General features: G+C 34.9%; 3 protein-coding genes across 3 annotated transcripts; 1 reads left to right on the top strand and 2 right to left on the bottom strand.

Moving 5' to 3' along the window:
- The first annotated feature begins 236 nt into the window (after positions 1 to 236).
- Positions 237 to 13978, top strand: LOC136809603 (methionine aminopeptidase 1D, mitochondrial-like). The gene is made up of 9 exons (XM_067066144.1): positions 237 to 335; positions 693 to 996; positions 1166 to 1314; positions 1871 to 1913; positions 8261 to 8424; positions 8745 to 8890; positions 10521 to 10599; positions 13051 to 13126; positions 13546 to 13978. Exons 1-9 carry the CDS (start codon positions 298 to 300, stop codon positions 13639 to 13641), a joined length of 1095 nt encoding a protein of 364 aa, XP_066922245.1. The 5' UTR covers positions 237 to 297; the 3' UTR covers positions 13642 to 13978.
- On the bottom strand, positions 10905 to 12305 carry LOC136809604 (uncharacterized). Its single transcript, XM_067066145.1, has 2 exons — positions 12233 to 12305; positions 10905 to 12011 (listed from the first exon to the last, which is right to left on the bottom strand). Exon 2 carries the CDS (start codon positions 12000 to 12002, stop codon positions 10905 to 10907), a length of 1098 nt encoding a protein of 365 aa, XP_066922246.1. The 5' UTR covers positions 12003 to 12011; positions 12233 to 12305.
- A 2820-nt stretch (positions 13979 to 16798) lies between the features above and the next one.
- LOC136809602 (dolichyl-diphosphooligosaccharide--protein glycosyltransferase 48 kDa subunit-like) lies at positions 16799 to 20087 on the bottom strand. The gene is made up of 7 exons (XM_067066143.1): positions 19947 to 20087; positions 19473 to 19559; positions 19182 to 19285; positions 18597 to 18785; positions 18241 to 18392; positions 17635 to 18013; positions 16799 to 17377 (listed from the first exon to the last, which is right to left on the bottom strand). Exons 1-7 carry the CDS (start codon positions 20008 to 20010, stop codon positions 17222 to 17224), a joined length of 1131 nt encoding a protein of 376 aa, XP_066922244.1. The 5' UTR covers positions 20011 to 20087; the 3' UTR covers positions 16799 to 17221.
- Positions 20088 to 23325: the final 3238 nt, after the last annotated feature.

Below are 23325 nucleotides of genomic sequence, written 5' to 3'. Positions count from 1 at the left end.
ATTTCATACTATATATCTAAATTAAAGAAAGTTATGAATTTTTTCGATTGTTGATTTTTTTTCTCTATTTTTGAGATATTCTGAAGTTAAAATCTCATCTTGAAGCCCTTTTGTGATATGATCTATTTCAGTTTGATTTATAATTATTTCATCTTCCTTTAGGCTTTAAATGGGGTAAAATTTTGGCTTTATTGAACGGGCTTTTTCAGCTCACTAATTCATTGATCTATTCTTTTTTAGAGTAGAAAATCATAAGTTGTAAGCGAAAAAACAAAAGCAGGACTGTTGTTTTGTTCTATGATCATTTGCAAGACTAACCCTCAACGTCAATTGAGGTGAGTAGAATGGGATAGTTCTTAAGCCACAAACACAAATCTTCTCAAATCTTTCTAAGTCGTTCCCAGTCTACCTATTACCAATCATCTTATCATTATAAATTAAAAAACTACGCTAACCTTGGAGAACCTGTTTAAAACTCTCGTATCTTGAAACAAGGCTTGCAACCACTTGTTCGCCCATTGTCATCAAACCTGTAACGAGCTTAACTTAGAATTGGACTAATGGGCAACAAAAAGAGGGATGTTTAAAAGTCCTAAAATACCAACATTTCCATCTTTACATCTATAGTTGAACCCAAGGTCTTGATTATTCAAAATATTGACTTCACTTTTATCAAATTGTTCTCACTCTAGGTACTTATTGCAAGCGTTACCATGTACACATAGCAACAACAAACGAAGAAATCGAAGAGCATTTTCTTTGGTAGTTGAAACCCCTACAAACATCATCACACAAAGTTGTGACGTTCCAATCCATATCACTAAACCACACTATGCACAGACTGACCATCCTCAAGGATTCTTGAGTAGTCTCTTTCAAAGTCGCAGTAAGAACCAGGCGAATGGTTTTGTCAAGAATGAAGCATTAGTGTCGAAAATCAAACAAGCCTGTCGTGTCGGAAGACGTGTTTTGAACCATGTTGGACAGGCTGTCAGGGTAAAAAATCTCTACTGAATTCTGTCATGCTAAAAACAAGGAATCAACCAAAATTTGCAATATATTTTGACCGAGATTGTAGTTCGAATTACAAAAAGATTCGAATAATAGGTGTTTGAATTAGAGAGCGTCAACTGTAATTCTAAACTTTTTTTATATATCAATACAGCCAGGAGTATCGACAGACGATTTAGACTTCGTTGCACATCACTTGATCTGTGAAGAAGATGCTTACCCTTCGCCCCTTCGTTATCAATTCTTTCCCAAGTCTATTTGCACGTCCGTAAATAACGTCGTCGTTCACGGTATCCCGGACAGGTATAATAAAATTTTATATTTATAATACATTGCCTTTTCCAACCCATGTTTACTGCTCTGTATTAATTACCCTTATATTACAAAAGTAACACTTTGTTGGCCCTTTCATACGGAAATCTTTACCCCTTATCATTTTTCTATACATATACTGGTATAAGTGGGAACCATATTATATATGTCCCTGGTAATATTTCTCATTTGTACATAGCTAGGCTACCATGTTGTTTGCATTTACTTTCACTTTCACTTTCCCCATAATGATGACTCGCAAGTGTATTTGCAGAACAATAAGAGCATGGGGATTTAGCCATTCTACTCACTCTATTCTGATCATGATGCTGCAGAAGAAATGTCTTTAAATGTGAAATGATGTTTCCTATTTACCGACTTTTGTCCTAGTGCCATCCACCATTCCTCAGTGATGTTGGGTCACTACATATATAGAACCTATCTAAAAAACGTTGCAATAACTGAAAGCTTCATCTGTTCACCAGCATGCATTGCTCAAAACATGTGACACGGTCTTATAATATGATTTTCTTGTATTACTTTTCAGCCGTAAACTTGAAGAGGGAGATATTATCAACATTGATATCTCGGTGAGTACTCCAATACATTCAAATATTTTATTTAGTCTCCAAAAATTCAGCGGTATTCAACTACCTGATAGGGGAAACTTAGATTGGGAAAATTTTTAACATTTAAATTCATTTTTGTCGCTTTTGCCCGGCCAAAATTCTAAATCTGTTACTTTTCGCCGACCAAAGTAATAAGTCTGCGACCGCAGTCGGGGGCGACCTGAAAGCTCCTCTTTCGATAGCTGTCTACCCGAAGGTTGGGGTGAACGCCACTCCTTTTCTTGGATTGTTCCATTTATTCTTTTAACTGCTGAGAATCAAAGCAATTACAATCAGCACCGAAATATTTGGCACAAAAATGGAATTTTCTCAAAACTTTGAAACCGCAAGTGATTTTTAAGTGCTTTGAAGTACAGTTTGGAACTCTGAGTTTTAACATTAGACTTAAGACCTTAGGATCTCAGGATCTCAGGATCTAAAAGCTCAAAAATGTTCCAATATTAGGCTGAGAATATAGCCTGGAAGCCACTTAACCCCTCCTGAATCGAAAAATCAAATGAAGCAAAGTGGAAGTACTGCAATTCTCGCCCAAAAACGTTAAAATACCCAAAATTGCCAATATATTTCGGCGCTGATTGAAGTTCCATTTTGTAATTATTATGGAGACTATGGTATGAGCCGGCAGAGGATTGAACCTGCATTCATTACGCACCGTAGCCGAACCCTCTGCCTTTGCATTACGGTCGGTTTTTGTTTGCAATCTCTTTGGACGGGGTAGAATAAACATCTTAACCTCAGTAACATATTTTGAAATATTTGCTTTTAAAAAATTTCTAAAAATTACATAAAAATGTGCATAACCTTAATTCAATCTACCTCAAAACAATGACAAATTAGATTAATGTTTATTCTAATAACTCACTTATTCTTCAAATGATCACTCGTTAGATCAACTCGAATATTTGTTATGGGTAACAAAGACAAGTTCTTGATATCCCAGTCTAATTGTTCAAGATGATCGAGCAAAGGGTCCAGATCTGCCATTGTTTTCTGTAAGGACAATCGAGTCAACTCCACTATGTCCGTGTACTTACGTTCGTCCGCTATTAGTTGATAAAATGAAGAATGTAAGTATGCACATAGGTAATCTTTATCGCTGGAATCGCTTTTCAAAAGAATATTCACTTTCTGATTTGCTTGATCACCTGCGATCAAAATATGTTTACAGCTTCGATGCATTTCTTCAAGGTTCTCCAAATGTTCTGTTGAACAGTGCAAGTCGGACATAGAGCAGCCAAATGTATCGACTATGGTACTCTTTGGTGGAAGTAGAACGCTTTCTTCTCTTGAAATTTTGTTTGTGGTCATATTCTCAATGTTACCTTTGTACCATTGTCTGATACAGAAGAAAAAACGATTCTCACTCAAAGTTCTTAGTCTCAATGTCACCAAAGATTGGTACTTACAAAACAACTTCCCCATGGAAAGAACAATAAAAGCCAATAAGACTCTCTCCCCAGTCTTGTTAACGAAAATGAGAAACTTGTACCCAATCCCGATGAGTAGAAGCTTCAACATTCGGTTTTGGTTGCCTTCTTTTGCATTGCAATCAGCAAAATTGTTGTTCCTTGCGATATGAGTCACCAAGTTGGATTGACAGCTTCCGTTCATCACGCCAGCGGCGGTTGAAATCACCCGCCCGATGACCAAAATCAAAATGAGATGTTTAGGAAATACGGAAGAAACAAGAGTCAATACGGCAGAAATCAGGATCAAAACTTCATGTACCATAGTCCAGTATTTCTGATTTGCTGCAAATTTCTTGACCCGTTTTTGTGATCCTGCAAAATACAGCCCGCTGACCATCCCGGAATAATCGACCATCATCGTCATGGTGACAGCGCTAACAACACTAGCCTGTGCATCTCCAACACCCAAGACGGTCAGCCAGGCTTGATTCTTCAAGATGGCACGGAAATATCCACACGCTTCTTGTAGTGTATCCCAAAATTGGAATTCGATGTATTCTGGACAAACCGAATCGGGGTAACCAACTGGTAGCAAAACATTACGTAGCAATGATGTTATGTTTGAGATCGCGGATCTTGGTTGTAAGCCTATCACAATCCTTGTCAAAAGGAGTTTTATTAACAGTGTAAAACTTGAGAAAATGTTTTGACTGTTCTTGAGAGCCTTTTGGTTGACGCCCAACATGTATTCTTGGACCAGAGTGGTTTTTGACTTCTTTGTATTTTCTCTGTAATATTCTTTCACTATCAAACCCATCATGCAAATCTGACTTCACCGAAAAGAATATTTTTCTTTCTTAACGTTTACGAGTACATGTTTTGCATACTCACTTCAGGTAGAGAAAATGGCTAACTTATCTAATTCCCCTCGGATAAGGAGTAATTTGTTACTCATTTGACTTCATGTAATAATAAAAAAAACACTCCACCCCCTACGTTTTAAAGATGACGAGATAAAGTTTATCGTTAAGTTCATAATATATAATCTTAATTCTTTTGGTTCAGGTCACAGCTTAACTGTTTGACAAATTAATAACTCTATAGGAAGTGCTCATTTCTAATGAATAAAATACAAAAATGATTGAGGCTTCCTAGGGCAAAAGATATGAAAAACAATTCAAATATTATCTTACCATTAAAATCACGACAAATAGCGCGACATGTGAAATTAATTTTTATGCAACTTATGTAGGTAGTGAATCCCATATAAGAGATTTACTATCAACTAATTATCGTTGTCACGGACCTTTATATATCCCTGGACCAAGCTATATCCGCCATCTTTGGTCGAAGTTTTTTTGAAAGTTGCTACCTGCAAAGAAGCCATTATAGTGTTTGAAACTTTACCTAAAGACAAACGGCGCTACGTCTTTAGTGTACAATGAAACTAGATCTAGCGCTCTCTCTGCGGGTACCAATTTAAAAAAAAAGACAAGAAGCCCGTTAGGCGTGAAGGCCCAGCAAAAGCGTAATTTACGCGATTTCCAAAAATTCCAAAAAATGTTTAACAAGATTTCAGGAAAGGGATGTCCAAAGGATTTAAAATTTTACTGCGTCGAGCAAAATAAAATGAAAAATAAGTCGACAAGGATAATTCTCCCTTTCTTCATTTCTTAGAACAGGGAAGTGAAAAAATAAACGAAACATAATGTACAGTAGTCAATCAAAAATAAATTGAATGTTGAAAGCTCGAAACTTTCTACCCGAAGGTAAACAATCAAATTCAAAATATCATTAAATTCAACTTCCATAAGAAACAACATCATTGCATGAAAAAAGTTCTAATCTTGTTCAAATTTACACATGAGCTGCATTTTAGTCTACATTTACCATGTCCATATTCCATTTAAAATTAGTATTTATAATAATTCTGTGTCGAGTTTGAAAAATCAAGCCGCCAATTCGTAAAACACAACAGATCCAGAAACAACCATATTCACATGTAGCATCATGGAAAAAGTTCCAATCTTGTTCAAATTTACACATGAGCTGCAGTTTAGTCTCCATTGCCATATTCCATTTAATCGGTATTTGAAATAATTCTGTGTCGGGTTTGAAAAATCAAGCCACCAATTCGTTGAACGAGACAGATCTAGAAATATATAACCATTTTCACACGTAGCATCATGAAAAAAGTTCCAATCTTGTTCAAATTTACACATGAGCTGCAGTTTAGTCTCCATTGCCATATTCCATTTAATCGGTATTTGAAATAATTCTGTGTCGAGTTTGAAAAATCAAGCCACCAATTCGTTGAACGAGACAGATCTAGAAATATATAACCATTTTCACACGTAGCATCATGGAAAAAGTTCCTATCTTGTTCAAATTTACACATGAGCTGCAGTTTAGTCTCCATTGCCATATTCCATTTAATTGGTAATTGAAATAATTCTGTGTCGAGTTTGAAAAATCAAGCCACCAATTCGTTGAACGAGACAGATCTAGAAATATATAACCATTTTCACACGTAGCATCATGAAAAAAGTTCCAATCTTGTTCAAATTTACACATGAGCTGCAGTTTAGTCTCCATTGCCATATTCCATTTAATCGGTATTTGAAATAATTCTGTGTCGAGTTTGAAAAAATCAAGCCACCAATTCGTTGAACGAGACAGATCTAGAAATATATAACCATTTTCACACGTAGCACATCATGGAAAAAGTTCCTATCTTGTTCAAATTTACACATGAGCTGCAGTTTAGTCTCCATTGCCATATTCCATTTAATTGGTAATTGAAATAATTCTGTGTCGAGTTTGAAAAATCAAGCCACCAATTCGTTGAACGAGACAGATCTAGAAATATATAACCATTTTCACACGTAGCATCATGGAAAAAGTTCCAATCTTGTTCAAATTTACACATGAGCTGCATCTTAGTCTTCATTGCAATATTCCATTTAATCGGTATTTGAAATAATTCCGTGTCGAGTTTGAAAAATCAAGCCACCAATTCGTTAAACGAGACAGACTTAGAAATATATAACCATTTTCACACGTAGCATCATGGAAAAAGTTCCAATCTTGTTCAAATTTACACATGAGCTGCATTTTAGTCTCCATTGCCATATTCCATTTAATATCGGTATTTGAAATAATTCCGTGTTGAGTTTGAAAAAATCAAGCCACCAATTCGTTAAACGAGACAGATCTAGAAATAACCATTTTCACACGTAGTATGATTGAAAAAGTTCCAATCTTGCTATAATTTACACATGAACTCCATTTTAGTGTTCATCAGCAAATTCCAGAATCAAGTCTTTTTGAAAACAAGAAACTAAAAGTGAAAGTCAGAAATTGATTTAAGGTATAGAATTTCACTCAGAAAGCTTTATGAAAACTATAACATATGACAGAATGTTGAAAAAGTTTACAAAAAAAAATCACTACAAAGTTTCTTTGGTTTGAAAGTCTCTTGACCACTAAAGCAAAGAAAATGTTCAAGAAAGTAAGAATCAACACATGAAATCAATCTCCTCGCTTCAACCGCCATCTTGTATCTGTTTTGTTTTGAAAACGTTTGTTGTTTAAGGAGCGCGAAATCAGAAAATATATCTTTTTTAGCCAGTACCCGACTTTCGCAAGCTTTTCCCTCTCCAGACGGCAAAAAGTGTGTTACTGGTATAAAGCGCCGTTTCTACCAAAACGGACACACAGAAGGAAACACGGAAAAAAATAGTGACACTCTCTTTAAAGGCCCACTCGCTAGCGCTGGGCCAAAAAAAAAAACTCCGATCATAATATTTTTCTTGGCCGGCATTGAGTAACTTGGTCCAGGGATATATAAAGGTCATTGATCGTTGTGTAACAAACAAATCCACTTGGTATTCACGATAAAGATATTCCCTTAAGTTAAATCTGCCTTATTCTTACCTTACCTTGCTTTTTGGACCTACCCCGGTGGGGTGGAGGACCTATAAATTAACCTTTGTCCGTCTGTCCGTCCGTCCGTTAGTTACCAGCTTTTCTCGAGATTGGCTCATTAGTTTTTTCTAATTTTTTGCACAATGATGCAAAATGGCAATGCCCAAAATGTGACGGAGCCCGATTTTCGAAAAAAAAATTTTTCCGGTCGAAAATATGCCGGAAATCGCCGTTTTTCTGGATTTTCATTGAACTTTTTCCATATAATTGGTTGTTTTTTTCATTCAAAAACATTATTAATAGCAATGCCCACCATCAAGCATGTTTCAATTTTCAATAAAATTGATTCTTGAAGCCGGAAGTTTCTAAAAATCGCCAGAACAGCCGATTTTCGCCGGAAAAACGGTATTTCTTGAATTTCTTGAGCTGTACTTTAAATTTTTTCATGAAATTTCGCACACTAATGCAAAATGTCAATACCTAAATTGTGACGAAGCCCGATTTTCGAAAAAATTCAATTCCGGCCGAAAGTGCCGGAAATATGCCGGAAAAAAGGTTTTTCGGCAATTTCTCGAGATTTCATCATTAGTTTTTTCTGATTTTTTGCTCAAAGATGCGTATTAACAATGCCCGAAACATGACCTAGTCCGATTCTTGAGAAAAAATTTTTTCCGGCCGAAAATGCCGGAAATCGCCGCTTTTGTTTTCTAGAAACCTTCTTTATTAAGCTGTGCGTTTTTCTGATAGTGTAGTTTTTATAAAGAAAAGCGATTAATAACTTTTTTACTTTTTTTTCATAAGTCTTTTTCAATAGTATTGATAATTTCTACCAATAGATATGCTTTCATTTTATATATTTTTGTATTTTGTCCAGTTATGTCTTATGTGTTTCATTGTTTCAATGTTCATTGGTTAGTTTTGGTAACCAGGTAGGTCCATAAAAGTATCACTTGTCCACTTTCGTTTGTTCAGGTTTTCTTGGACGGTGTGCACGGGGACTTATCCGAGACCTACTTGGTGGGAGACGTGGAAAAGAAAGGGAAGAAATTGGTTGAAGTGACAAAGCAGTGTTTACACGAAGCAATTTCTATTTGCGGGCCTGGTCAACACCTTCAAAAGATTGGACAGAGTATAAGGTAAGTCGTGCAGTAGTATACCGGCGTTCGTCTATATTATGATATTTACTTTGCACGCCGAGGTTCTGGACAGACAGTTACGAATACCTGAGTTTTTGTCTACATAAGGTTTTGATATTACACGACGAAAACAGCAAGCCCAAAGTTATGGTATTAAAACCCAACAAGGAATTATTTACGATGTCTTTTGTTATTAGCTTGACCCTCAAAAATGATTTGTGTGAAAAGTCTTTAAGAATTATTTAATTATCTTAAGATGGTTATGTTTTGGTCAAGGTTATTTCTTGTTTAATCATTACTTCTTCACACTTCTTTTTCAGTTCGATCGCGCATGCTCACGGGTACACAGTATGTCCACATTACGTCGGTCACGGCATTGGAGAAGAGTTTCATGAGATGCCACAAATCCTGCACCATGACAACGATTACCCTGGAAACATGGTCCCAGGAATGGTGTTTACCATCGGTGAGTTGGGTTTTCAATCTAATTGTGTGATATTATGTGAGTTTCCCATCGGAGATGATTCGTAGTCGGCATTTCATGTGCTGCATCCCCAGTCGGGTTCAACTACCCTTGTGCGTAAACCTAAGAATATTTCAGTTGGACCCGCCAATCCCCGAAAACGAGTACTAGGTTACCAGGCCTCCCGCTGCAAAATCCTTGAAAAAAATCCATGGTCTTCCAAAACTCTGTAATCTAAACCTTCCAGGTGTTAGGCTTTAGCGTGTCGGATGAAAATTTCTGCATCAGGGTGCCAGATAATTAGACTGGAGTCGTTTATAATGCATGTAATACTAATAATAAACACAAATAATGATACGGGATTCAGTTTGTATAAACGACTGGAAGAATCCGGTGTTCCAGCCTTATAGATACCGGGCCTAGCTACGCAGAAACTTGCGTAGCGAGAAAACAATTTATTAAGCAACAACAAACTCTCAAAATAGTAGAGGGCATTTTGTAAAATCGCTCGACTGTTTTGTTAGAAGCACTTGTTATACATTTTCGGAAAGCTAAGGGGTAGGGGAATCGAAATTATTATGTTTCCAATTTTTTTTCGGACACTTTGGTGTGATTTTCGGACAAATACGACGGTCTCAGGCAAAAATCATAGAGGTAAAAATTAATGAAAATTTTAGCTCGAGAAAACGGAGACCTGTTGTATATTTTTGGAAAGCTCTCAAAAAATTAGGATTAGAGATATATTGCAAATATAGATGATTTCTGTACCTAACTCGAGATATTAACCCTTGAAAACCGTGTTTTTCAGCCAGAAACAGCTATTTTGTCCAGTTTTTGCGCTTCTTGAAGCTCAATATCTCGAGTTAGGTACTGAAATCACCTATATTTGCAATATATCTCTAATCCTAATTTTTTGAGAGCTTTCCAAAAATATACAACAGGTCTCCGTTTTCTCGAACTAAAATTTTCATTAATTTTTACCCCTATGATTTTTGCCTGAGACCGTCATATTTGTCCGAAAATCACACCAAAGTGTCCGAAACAAAATTGGAAACATAGTAATTTCGATTCCCCTACCCCTTAGCTTTCCAAAAATGTATAACAAGTGCTTCTAACAAAACAGTCAAGCGATTCCAAAAAATCGAACAAAATTCCCCCTACTAAAATAAAATCAACTCAAATGAAACATTTTTAACACACAAATCCACACACATTTTATTTTCAAGAATTTTTTTTGAGCAGGAAAAAATTTTAATTGCGATATTGACACTTTTTTTTTGTTTGGAGTTAGTGCACAAAGGTTTCTAGACGACTAAAATTTACTTTATTGCTTTATTTCTAATATGTCTGAATTAGTCGTCTAGCTTGCTAGACTACCAGATAATCAATCTAGCTTTTGTATGGAAACCACGCGGGTAACGCGTTTGGAAGGGAAATGAGTGCCTGTATAAAATCGAGGGATGATAAAGTAAAGTTTACTAAACTGCTACATAATTTTTTTTAAGAATGAGATCAGAAGCATACTATTCATGTACTGTTTTGCATTTGTCAACATTTGCCAATTACATTTTATTTTCACATCATCAAATGTTATCAAGAAGAGATTATAAGAGACTTCTTATTTTCATTCTAGAACCAGTGTTATGTGAAGGTGGAACAGACGTACTCCATTGGAGAGATGGATGGACTGTCGTCACCAAGGACGGGAAAAGGTATTTCAATCATAAGCTTCTTTTTTGCCCTAATGGAAAGTTTGTTTTTAAGATTCAAATTTCCTTACTCTAGAGTGTGTCCGGACGTAGAAATCTTTCACATGGGCTGTTTTTAGGGGAAAGTATAAACGCTGACGAATTTTTTTCCTTGAACTTATGGGAACCGGTACAAATTAATTTATAATATATATAACTTGTAATTGTTAAAAAAGCTCATCCGAAAATTTAATAAACGCTCTTTATTAGATGAAAAAATCGAATCTTGAAGTTTGATTTCCAATACACTTTAGTGTAGGGTCATTCACTCACGTTGAATTTTCACTGGATGAATTCTGCTGCTGTTGATACATATGAGCGAAAGGGCTTTCTTCTGGAATCATAACAATCTGAAATTCGTTTTTCTTATGTTTCACGTCATTCACGTGCTTCATAAGCTCTCCGGACGTACGTAAACACGTCAACTTCTGATGGCCGTAACACGCTATGCAGTAATAAGGATACTTTGAACCGTGGCTTGATTTATGATGGAAAGCTTGTTCATCGATGTTTCGGAAACGCTCCTTGCAATCGGGCACCTCCAGACAAGGAAGCGGGTACACTCCACCGTAATGTTGTATAAACTCCTCCAAGGTGTTGTAATATTTTTGACACGAACAATCGCAAAAGATGTGATATTTGCTCATGTGTTCTTGATATTTTGCGCTGTCGCAGAATATTTTCCCGTGACAGAATTCACATTGTTGTTGACGTCGTTGGTGTTTCGATAATTCCTTGTGGCTGTAAAATCCATTCTCTCTACGGCTCCGTTCACACGACATATTCTCGCAGAGATAGTTATGATCTTCTTTGTCGTGTAACTGGGCCGCTCTTTGGTCATTAAAAATTATTTTACACTCTGTGCACACGTGAGGGAATAGATCCAGTAATGTTGTCTTCCATCCATCCACGACTTTCGTTTCCGTTTTATTCGACTTCAAAAGAGCATTCAACTCTTTATATTTCCCCTGGTCACGTGCTGCTAAAGTAACCTGGTAGTTCGGCTTCGAATGCATGGCCGCGCAATGATGACACGAAAAAGTTGTGCGCGCGTAAAAATTGATTAAATAAGCGAGTAAGTCCGTCCACGATGCATCTTTACCATCGGTCAAACTCTCGTGAAAAACTGCGACATTTTTGAGAGCGATACGAGTATTTTGTATGTTCTGATTGGCTGTTGTACTTTCTTTTGATTGGTTAACGAAAATGTGAACTTGTATGTTCTCTTGTTTGGAAGCGAATGATATTCCATTGAGGAATTGTTGCCCGCAGTCTTCCCATTCGACCAGAATGATCTTGTAATTGTTGTGGTTGTTGTGTGATTGTTGTAAGGACGAACCTTTACGACGGAGGCGACTGCAACTCATCTTTGCGATCTGTGGGAAGGATTTTGTTGAATTAAGATTCAGAGAGGGTTCAAAAGATTTTCATTAAAATAAAAGAGAGACCATGATTTCTGTAGGAATATGTGTAAGCTAGAGTCATCTTTATGAATTTTGTATCCATCTTTTTTACGCTACTGAGTGGTAAAATTTTGAATCCTATCGGAATATTCTTATGTGGCTTTTGAACAAGGACAAGGAAATTTTGCACTTACCTTTCAGATGAAGCTTGCTTCTAGTGTGCTTTGTTGTAAATAATCTCCAAATTTTGATCAGATTCTTATTAAGTTTACTTCCTATATATCATCAAAACTTCATGGTTCGAGTTATTTTTCTTAAATGAAAAAGTGTACAGATAATTTTCTATTCTCATTGTTTTACACCTGTAACCGATAGCAACTCACTTGAAACTTCTTTTTTGAAGATGGAGAAAAAGAACGTTTTATTTTTGTAGAAAACCTCTACCTGTCTGAATAATTCATGTATTCGAGGGCGATATTTCAGAATCAGTGGTTTTAGATAAATTAAGGTCTTTTCTTTAAACTTATTGAAAGCTCTATTCTATCCACGCGTCACGCAAACTGCTTTTTGGTCATGTGATTATAGGGGGCGACCTGTAACCCTCAGGGCCGAAGTTTGGCCCTTATGACCTTGAAAACCTTGAAACTGTTGATAGAATTTTTCTTAGACGCTCTGGAAGAGGACTGAGGAGTTACGGTCAAGAATCAAGTTTGCTGTCTAATCTCGCTCAAATTTTTCTATAAATTGATTTTTTAATACTTACCGTACTTACCTATAGCAATCCAAAAGTTCCCTTGAAAATCAAAACCGCTTAAATCGCAAATACTCGGAAAAGTGCTGCTCTACAGTAACTTTTTGTCGTCTTGACGCTTTTCGATTGTTATAGTACGGTACGAGATGTTTGGGTATATTTTGGAGTTTGCTAGATAAATATTATTGATGATACATACCTATGCCTCTGTATTGTACATTGTTTCCCTGTCACAACCCTTATTCTCAAAACATTTTTTAGAGCCGCTCAATTCGAACATACAATCCATATCACAGACAGTGGTTTTGAAGTATTGACAAAAGATGATCTTTCTGACGTAAGCAACATGTTTCATTTTTTTTGCCAACGGTCTTTCTTTTCTACAAAAGTGGATTGTTATCGGTTGTTATATTTTATCGGTGAAAATTTGCCGTGAAATATTTTGAAATTATTCACTTCTCCTTGGCTACAATTTTCCAATTTGGTCATCTTTCCTGAGAAATATTTTATATAAAAAGTTTTAGTTTGAACTGAACTAATTTTGCAAATTTACCAATTTCTGTGCAGCGATTTTACAAAGGCTATATGTATAAAATGCAAATTTTCTGTTCTTTGTAAGCTTTTTTTAGAACAATACCGGGTGCGCCACAAAAAAGTTTCTCTCTTTAAAACTAATTTTCTAGAAATCTAAAATTTTTAAAAGAACCATTCCAAATCTTATAATGCGATAGATAAAAGCATCCTTTATTTTTGTAGGACTTCTTACAGCCCAATGAAGTAAGAATGAAGAAAGTTGAAAGTTTGTTAACGTCGAGAACTCAAGACAATCAAGTCAATACCATGTTCCAATAATCGGACATCTAAAAACCGGACACTAAAAAACAATCATCAAAAACTTTAATGGTTGTCTTCTGTGATTGTTGTCTCTTAAAATGTTTCCATTGGAGTTTATATTTATGTACCTATAATTTTGCTAAATTTTGAAGTGCAGCCTTACCCTGATTCTCTTTAAATCCCTTTTTTTTATTTTAAAGATTTGCCGATTTTTTGTGTAGCTTGAGTGACATCTTATATAAGCATTAGATTAATTATATTTGATTTTTGTAGAATTTATTTAATTAATATATTTTGCACAGTTTGTATTTATCCGTCATATTGTAGTAATGAAAGTTTATGAATGTTCGATCAATTCTATTGCTTATCTTGGGAAAATTCATCTCACAAATCAACGTTTTCGAATTTTTTAGACCTACAACGACTACAACTGCCATAATATTTTGCACAAAAGGAATTTTCCTGCAAATTTTTGAAAACTGCAAGTAGTCCGACTAAGCTGAGGATATAGCCTGGAGTATGGAGGGCAAGATTCTCTAAAAAATGGCTGAAATGGTTTTTCTCGGAAAATTCTTATTCGCCTTAAAAAACGGATTTTCGTATTTTGGGGAAATTCCCTTTAACCAAATAAGAAAATATAGCTTTTCTCAAAGTTGACTGATTATTTTTTTCTGATTTTTTGCACAATGATGCAAAATGGCACTGCCTAAAATGTGACGGAGCCCGATTTTCGAAAAAAAAATATATTGTATTTGGGCAAATTTGGGCCAAAAACTGCCTAAAAATAGGGTTTTTTGTGCAAAATCCTGTCATTACTTTTTTCTGATTTTTTGTACAAAGATGGAGGGCAAGATTCTCTAAAGAATGGCTGAAATGGTTTTTCTCGGAAAATTCTTATTCGCCTTAAAAAACGGATTTTCGTATTTTGGGGAAATTCCCTTTAACCAAATAAGAAAATATAGCTTTTCTCAAAGTTGACTCATTATTTTTTTCTGATTTTTTGCACAATGATGCAAAATGGCACTGCCTAAAATGTGACGGAGCCCGATTTTCGAAAAAAAAATATATTGTACTTTGGGCAAATTTGGGCCAAAAACTGCCTAAAAATAGGGTTTTTTGTGCAAAATCCTGTCATTACTTTTTTCTGATTTTTTGTACAAAGATGGAGGGCAAGATTCTCTAAAGAATGGCTGAAGTGGTTTTTCCCGGAAAATTCTTATTCGCCTTTAAAGAAGGCTTTTCGTACTTTGGGGAAATTCCCTTTAACCAAAGAAAAAAATATAGCTTTTCTCAATGTTGACTCATAATTTTTTTCTGATTTTTTGCACAATGATGCAAAATGGCAATGCCCAAAATGTGACGGAGCCAGATTCATAAGGAAATTTTTTTGGGCAAATTTGGGCCAAAAACAGCTTAAAAGGTTTTTGGGCCTGAATGGTTTAAGTGATTTTCGTATTTGGGGAAATTCCTTTTTACCATTTTAAATTATTCAAAACACAAGCTTTATATATTTGAATTTTTGTACAATGATTGTCACTTTTTTCTTATTTTCATCTGATGTTAATCATTAGGTAGGTCCATTCAGCATGTTGCCCCCAAAACAGTCAAAAGTCAAACAAAATTTGAAATCAACCCCTAAAAACTGGGTATATCTGTAAAGTATAAACATATACAAACATACATACTCAGTAACTCAAAGTTTTCAGAAAATTCGAAATATTTCACGGAAAATTAACATTAGAGACTACTAGTATTTTGCACGGGATTTTGAAATCAGCCAGGCCCGAGACACTTATTGTTTTGATATGTTTTAGTAATAGATTTTTAACAATTTCAATTTAATTGAATCGACGTTTTGGGGGCCACTAACCTCTGTTTTGACAACCATTTGTATGAAGATAAAGAGAAAAGTTAATTTTGACTTTTTTAAGTCGTAAAGCATTGCCATCATACGCATTGATAGTAATTTGATGTCAGCGCTATGCTTTTTGACCCCTTTTTGATCAAGATATTTCGAAAAAAATAAAATTCCGTTTTGGGGGCCATTAAAGAAATGTGACTCAAATTTGACTGAACAAAAATCATGCAAAAAACCTTTATTTTAAGAAAATTATCTTTTGAGAAAGAAACTAGACATGTTGAAGCTTAATTCACAAGAAAAATTTCAATTTGGATAGACGTTTTGGGGGTCACCTACTGTAAACAATTCTGTAAAACGCTAAAATAACCAAAGATGCCAACATATTCTGGTCATGATTGTATCTGTAGTCCGCTATTAGCTTCTCTGGAGTTTGGCTGCTCCTTCGATTTCTGATTTTTTGCACAAAGATGTGAAATTATGACTTCACCCTCGAAGAAAAAATTCTGGTCTGAAGAACCGGAAATGTTCCAAAAAGGGTTTTTTCGGGATTTTCTTCAGATTTCATCGATAGATTCTCAGACAATCATGTTCGAAATCGATTAAGATTTTAGTATATTCTAACCTTTTTCAGAATTTAAAGTTCGGGTGGCTTCTAGGCTATATCCCAAACCTTATTGGAGCAAGTTTGATCTTTTAAACCCTAAGATCCTAAGGTAAGTGGTCTTACGTCTCATGTAAAAACTAAAGAATTACAACTCTACTTTCCAACTGTAGTTCAATGCGCTTAAAAATCATTTGTGGTGTTTCGCAGGGAAATCCCCTTTCATGTCTCAAATATTTTGTCCAGGAATTGGACTATTGTAGTCTGAATCGTAAACCTCTTCAAAACCGCATATAGCATCTAAGCATCCTCTATAAGGAACACGAAACCCTAAGTGGTTGCATGGAGGTATAAAGAAAAACAAACAGCTAAAACTATTTTCACTTATTTCTATTTTATTAACAAGTCATATTTTCCTGATCTTATAGTGGGGACAGTGGAAAAGATAGTGGAAAAGTTCAGCTTTACGGTTGCTTACTTCAGGATCTAAAAATGTCTTTCAAATGGAAAAACTGACTTTTACATATAAGCGAAAAGAGTGGAAAGAGATGGAATAATTAGAAATTAGAAGAAAAATGTCGATGCAAAGAATTTCATAACCCCAATTAGGTCCCCTAAAATTACGAAAGGAAGATATTTGGTTTTTTGATGAGCCGGTATTAAGGTAATGAAGGTAATGGAGTTTAATTCGAGACAATGGAAAAACACGAACGTTTCTTTGAAAAATCATTTCTTTTCATATTGAAGTTAGCACAATTTCAAAATAAGTTACAAAATACTAACTAAACCCAGATTGCTATAGACAGGAAAGGCCAAAAACTTCCAGAAGGGTCATCTTTAAGACAACACACCCGCCTATGGACGCCCTGCCCGTTCAACTCAAATCGAAAGATTTTGTAAAAAGCTTCTATCAACTGTAGAGATATTTCGATTTCCCAAAAAAGATCTTTCATCGTTACCCATGTCTATCAAAAAACAAAAATTTCCAAAAGAATCTTGTGTTACACAATTAACTGCCTATAAAAAATTGTCGAAAAAAATTGAAAAACGCAGTCGTTTTTGCGTAATTAAAATTGTCCTATTAAATGTACATCACTGGTGCATTGAAAAGCTTCACCTATTCATTTTTATGATTTCTACTCATCTTTGATTTTCTTATCCTCCTTGTGGTGCAAGAAAACAACACTGAAAATACAGATACCGATCATCATACTGAAAGCGGACGCGTAGTAAGGGTAAGCGGACGAAATGAATCGCTCGTATTGCGTGTGTTGTTTGGGTCGTACTGAAACCTAACAAAGAAAAAGAGATGAATGAATAAGAAGATTTAAAGGATAGTTAGGGAAATGATTAAGGAAATATGACATTTTCTACTTATCTGATTTCCTTTTCAATAATCTTAAAATTGTAAAGGAATCATCAACTCAAGAAATAATCAACGGAAAAGGGTCAGTATTTGAAGTTTAAAAATTTAGATGTCAGTTAGTCAAAGATAAGCTTCTTTATACCAAAAGAAACGAATTTAAATTCAAAGTAAACAAAATCTTACTTGAGTTGAGCTGAAAAGGTGAGTGTATCCGATACGATCATAATCCACTTTGAATTTGAAGACACCGTAAACATCGGGAAGTTTGAAGTGGACTTTGAATTCACCAGATGCTGTCGGTGTCAAGTATGTTCTTACGAAAGGATCGATACGGAAAAATTCTAATTGGACATCCTTGTTTTGGAATGGTCTCCATACACCCTTATTGAGTTCCTCAATCTTGATGGAGTAAACAACATCTTCTTCGATGGTGTAAGCATTTGGTGGTGTTGTCTCCCCTTCAAGGTGATGTTGGACATTGATGACTCTGAGAACACCGTTTTGTTTGAATGTCCATTGAGCGATATCGAAAGCTAATTCCATGTTTCCACTTCTTGTGAAACTGAATAAGACAAACGAGGGAAAAAGATTACAAAGACAGCTCTTAACAGTGCATTTGTATTTTGACGGACAGAGAATAGTCTCAATTTTAATCAAGCATACCATTCAAAAATTGTTAGGTTTTCTGTTAAACAATCTGCGTGGTCTAAAGACCTGTTTGGATCAATTAAAAATTTCTTCGTTAAGGGCAAATCAAAGATTTATCTTATTTGTACCATTCTTTCTTACCTTTCAGATGTACTTTGGGCAGCATTTTGAACAGTGGACATCATGAATCGATCACTGAAGAGATCAAGGGAACCACAGAACACAACGCGAGCATTGTTTCGTGATTGTTGGCCACCAATGAGAAGGGTGTTGCGGCCGACGGCTAATGGGTACTGGAAGGAGAAAAATTTAACAATTTAATACCAAAAGTAAGGAAGAATGAATTCTTCTTAGATTTCAATTCCATATACTTTTGAAAAAGAAATTCTTTCAGCTACATTATTAGAATAACAAATCTGAGCCTTGTAAGACGCTATCGATGCTTGCAGAAAAAAGCGAGACAAAATTTGCAAAAATAAGTAAATCAAAATAGTTACTTCGGAGATTTTTTCATCAGGATAATATGAATATGCAGTGGATGAAGCAGTGAGGATTTCCAACACTAGAGGATTATCATTGTCTGCGGTCATTCCAACTCCTTTGAACATGATTGGTGCTTCGATCTTTGATGGGATGATGACATCAGATTTGATGATGTTCTTACCGTCTGTCAAGATGGTGGTGTGCTGTATGTGAAAACAAAGGAGAGAATAAACATTAATAAGAATAAACCAAAGTAACCACTGCTGATGCAAAAAATCACGCACTCTTTAATCCAGGTCTCAAAATGCCACCCACTATCCAATTATATGAGAACCTTTTGAGGCGATGGTTGAAGCATGTCCTTGTTGATACATGGTTCATGAAATATCAATTCCATGTAGCAATCATAAAATGATATAATATGATTGCTAATTATCATATTACTTAAAATTTGATTTCTCTATTGTATTCACACTTCTGATGCTTGGACTTTATCTTGGTTTACCATTAGCCTGACCCATCTCTAAAAACCTTTGACCAAGGATGACGTAACGGCAAGCAGAAGATTGTCCAACACATGATAAAATAAAAAAACTCACACTTCCTTCATCAGAAGAATCAAAATTATGGTGATCAATAACGGAGGTTTTCTCTTCATCAAACTCAATTCCACAATCACTTCCAAGCTCCCTGATTGGACCACCTGGCAAAAAAATAATAAGATATTAAAGGATTGTAATCTAGCCAGCAAATCAGGTGAGATAATTGAAATCATAGATGGAAAATTAAATCATCAAAAAACTTACATTACTGAATAACTCAAGTCGAAAGCATATTGTGATCTTTGAAAGCAAAAAAAAAAACCTCTAAATTTTTGTTATGTTACTCACCAACAGATGAGCTACCAGTGACAAGAACGTTGCCGCCATTATCAATGAATGCTGTGATTGACTTAACGCTGATTGATCCACCAAATTCTAAACAAGAGAGTGGTACTAATCAAATAATTGGTTGTCAAAGTGACTTTAGATATTTGAAAAAAATTATTGTCACAATCAGAGAGGCAGTCTATCAGCGATTCCAACCTCCTATATTCCTATCTCTCTAACAACTTATGCAAGCTTTGTAATTTGAAAACTCCAGGAGTGTGGTCAATCACGCTCCTAAAATCTTAGTTTTGCTAAATTAGCGTGTGATATGGCATGCTATTCACCACTTTTAATAGTAGTCTCCTCAGAAATTTTAGGCGTGTGTGGAGGTGTGAGCAAGCGCCATCGCATGCCTCAAATGATTCAGCCTGCTTAAGGTAATAGTTACCCACTAATTATTTTCATTAATATTGATATAATTTAGTAAATTCATACCTTCAACAGATGGAGCAAAAATGACTAAATGATCGTACAAATGTTCTCCATACTTTGTCAACATAAGACTGGGATCATCTGCTGCTTTGAAAACAAGCTCATGGTTTTGTTCTGAAAATAAAATAAAATGAATATATCATAGTTTACCAGCAACACAATTTATTTTTGGCTAGACTTTAAATACAATGTTTGTTTCCTGTCACCCAACTCTAAATTTTGGAGGTGGATTGGTTGCTCAGAAATATTTTTTATTTTGACAATTTATGGAATCTGTTTACATATGGGCAATTTTGAAATGTAAATGGAACAACTAAAAGGGAATTCTAAAAGGGATAGAACAAAACAGACATTATCGAAGTTCTTAAAAGAAACAAGTGATACTTTGATGGACCTACCTGGATTATGCATTTAACACGTTTATAATTGATATCTACGTGACGTGACCATTAAACAATCATTCAGAACACAAATAGTGACGATCTATTAAAATTAGTCGTTTGTTTCTTATAAAAAAAACGTTTAGAAACCAAAATTTCATGCTCTTGTTCTTTCATATTCAAGACTTCGTGAGCAAAAAAACATCTCCAAAAAATTGAGTAATTTGGCTAAGAACATTGATGCATGTTTATTAATAGTGATTCTTATTGATCAAGATGCTTTTTTTGAGCTGAAAAATTCATTTTTTACAAAAGTCTGCTTGAGCCATCTTTTATCTACTTTCATACAAAAAATCAGAAAAAAACAATCATCCAATATTTCACTAAGTCCAAAAAACCCTTTTATGGCCGTTTTTTTAGCTGAAATATACCCAAATGTTTTTTCTCCAAAAATCGGGCTCCGTCACATTCGAGGATTTATAGTTATGCATCTTTGTGCAAAAAATCGTAAAAAATGAAAGAGCCAATCAATCTAATACCTAAGCAATTGATAATGTGCTTATAAAAAATATCGAATTTGGCCAGTTTTTCTATAAAAACACGCCAAACAACCAAAATTTCCTGTCTAAACACTCGTGAGAAAAAAAAACATATATCTCATAAAAAAATTGAGTAATTTGACTGAGAACATTGATGTATGCTTATTAATAGTGATTCTTATAGATAAACATGCGTTTTTTGAGCCAACAAATTTTTTTGGCAAAAATCTGCTTAAGCCATCTTTTACCTATGATGGTACCCTACTTTTATGCAAAAAATTAGAAAAAATTAATGACCCAAGTTTTCACAAAGTCCAAAAAAACCGTTTTTAGCCGTTTTTTGGCCCAAATTTGCCCAAAAACATTTTTTTTCGAAAATCGGGTTCTGTCACATTTAAGGGTTTATAGTTATGCATCTTTGTGTAAAAAATCATAAAGAATGAAAGAGCCAATCTCAAGAAAAGCCAATGCCTAAGTAATTGATAATGTGCTTATAAAAAATATCGAATTTGGCCAGTTTTTCTATGAAAACACGCCAAGCAACCCAAATTTCCTGTCTAAACACACATATTCTTCAAAAGTAAGCCCTCATGAGCAGAAAAAACATCTATCTCATAAAAAAATTGAGTATTTTGACTAAGAACATTGATGTATGCTTATTAATAGTGGTTCTTATAGATAAACATGCGTTTTTTGAGCCAACAAAATTTTTTTGCAAAAATCTGCTTGAGCCATCTTATACCTATGATGGTACCCTTCTTTTATGCAAAAAATCAGAAAAAATTAATGATCCAATTTTTCACAAAGTCCAAAAAACCCGTTTTTTAGCCGTTTTTTGGCCCAAATTTGCCCCAAAAATTTTTTTTTCGAAAAATTTTTTTTTCGAAAATCGGGCTCCGTCACATTTTGGGCATTGCCATTTTGCATCATTGTGCAAAAAATCAGAAAAAACTAATGAGCCAATCATGAGAAAAGCTGGTAACTAACGGACGGACAGACGGACAAAGGTTAATTTATAGGACCTCCACCGGGGTAGGTCCAAAAAACAACTTCGGTAACCATAGCATCAGCCCCCCTTATTTTTTTTGGAGGGGGGGGGCAAAGAAACATTTTGGCCTTTAAAGAGCCTGGGGGCTAAAATTACCAAAATATTTGGGGGGACCTAGATTGTTGGGGGGGGGACCTATATGATCTGACTGAGACTCTGGGGGTTGTTCAGCTAATTTCAAAAGATCTCTTATCTTACTATTAAATCAAATATAACAAGCGATACTTTTATGGACCTACCTGGTTATCAAACTAATCAGTGAACATTGAAACAATGAAACACATAAGACATAACTGGTCAAAATACAAAAAAATAAAGAAAATGAAAGCATATCTATTGAGAGAAACTATCAACACTATTGAAAAAGATTTTTGAAAAGAAATAAAAAAGCTATTAAGCTGTATTAAGCGCTTTTCTTTATAAAAACCACTATCAGAAAAATGCACAGCTTAATAAAAAAGGTTTCCAGAAAACTCAAACCGTCGCGCTCTATCGTGACATTTTGTTCTGTTAGAAAAAGTAATAATAAAAAAATAATTTGGCTAATAACATTGATCTATGCTCATAAATAATGATTCTTATAGATAAAGATTCGTTTTTCAGCCACAAAAATAATAAGTGTTTACAGAAAACTCAAATCATCGCGCTCTAAGGTGACATTTTCATTGTTTAGAAAAAATAATAATAAAATAATAATTTGGATAAGAACATTGATCTATGCTTATAAATAGTGATTCTTATAGATAAAAATTCGTTTTTCAGTCAAAAAAATAATAAGTGTTTACAGAAAACTCAAATCATCGCGCTCTAAGGTGACATTTTCTTTGTTTTAGAAAAAAAATAATAATAAAATAATTTGGCTAAGAACATTGATCTATGCTTATAATTAGTGATTCTTATAGATAAGATTCGTTTTTCAGCCAAAAAAAAATAAGAAGTTTCTAGAAGACTCAAATCGTTACCCCACCGTGACATTTTCTCTTCCTCACATTTTAGGTATTATCATTTTGCATCATGTGCAAAATTTCATAAAAATAAAGTACAGCTCGGGAAATCAAGAAATACCGTTTTTCCGGCGAAATGGGCTGCTCCGGCGATTTTAAAGTTCCGGCTTCAAACTCCAGTTCTATGACGATTGAACCATGTCATGGGGCATTGCTATTAATAATGTTTTTGTGTGAAAAAACAACGAAATATAGGAAAAAGTCCGATGAAAATCTGCAAAAATGGCGATTTCCGGATATTTTCCGCATTTGCGCCCGGAAAAGATTTTCTCAAAAATCGGACTCGGCCAAGTTTGGGCCATTGCTAATACGCATCTTTTGCAAAAATCAGAAAAAACTATGATGAATCTTGAGAAAGTCCCAAAAAACCGGTTTTTCCGGCATGTTTCCGCTTTTCGGCCGGAAATGATT

The sequence above is a fragment of the Clytia hemisphaerica genome, unplaced genomic scaffold (assembly GCF_902728285.1).
Source record: "Clytia hemisphaerica strain Z4C2 unplaced genomic scaffold, Clytia hemisphaerica genome assembly, whole genome shotgun sequence".
Classification (NCBI taxonomy): Eukaryota; Metazoa; Cnidaria; class Hydrozoa; order Leptothecata; family Clytiidae; genus Clytia; species Clytia hemisphaerica.
The sequence above is the reverse complement of the archived record's forward strand: the minus strand, read 5'-3'. Positions and strand labels throughout refer to the sequence as shown.

What these genes read in the sequence shown, in the direction of transcription:
- LOC136809603 (XM_067066144.1), top strand. Translation starts at nt 298, where the DNA reads ATGATCATTTGCAAGACTAACCCTCAACGTCAATTGAG. An exon ending in GTTCACGGTATCCCGGACAG is followed by an intron (nt 1,315 to 1,870) that starts GTATAATAAAAT and finishes ATTACTTTTCAG; the next exon opens with CCGTAAACTTGAAGAGGGAG. An exon ending in TTATCAACATTGATATCTCG is followed by an intron (nt 1,914 to 8,260) that starts GTGAGTACTCCA and finishes TCGTTTGTTCAG; the next exon opens with GTTTTCTTGGACGGTGTGCA.
- LOC136809604 (XM_067066145.1), bottom strand. Translation starts at nt 12,002, where the DNA reads ATGAGTTGCAGTCGCCTCCGTCGTAAAGGTTCGTCCTTACAACAATCA.
- LOC136809602 (XM_067066143.1), bottom strand. Translation starts at nt 20,010, where the DNA reads ATGTTGACAAAGTATGGAGAACATTTGTACGATCATTTAGTCATTTTT. An exon ending in TTTTGCTCCATCTGTTGAAG is followed by an intron (nt 19,560 to 19,946) that starts GTATGAATTTAC and finishes TCTCTTGTTTAG; the next exon opens with AATTTGGTGGATCAATCAGC. An exon ending in ATTCTTCTGATGAAGGAAGT is followed by an intron (nt 18,786 to 19,181) that starts GTGAGTTTTTTT and finishes TTTCACATACAG; the next exon opens with CACACCACCATCTTGACAGA.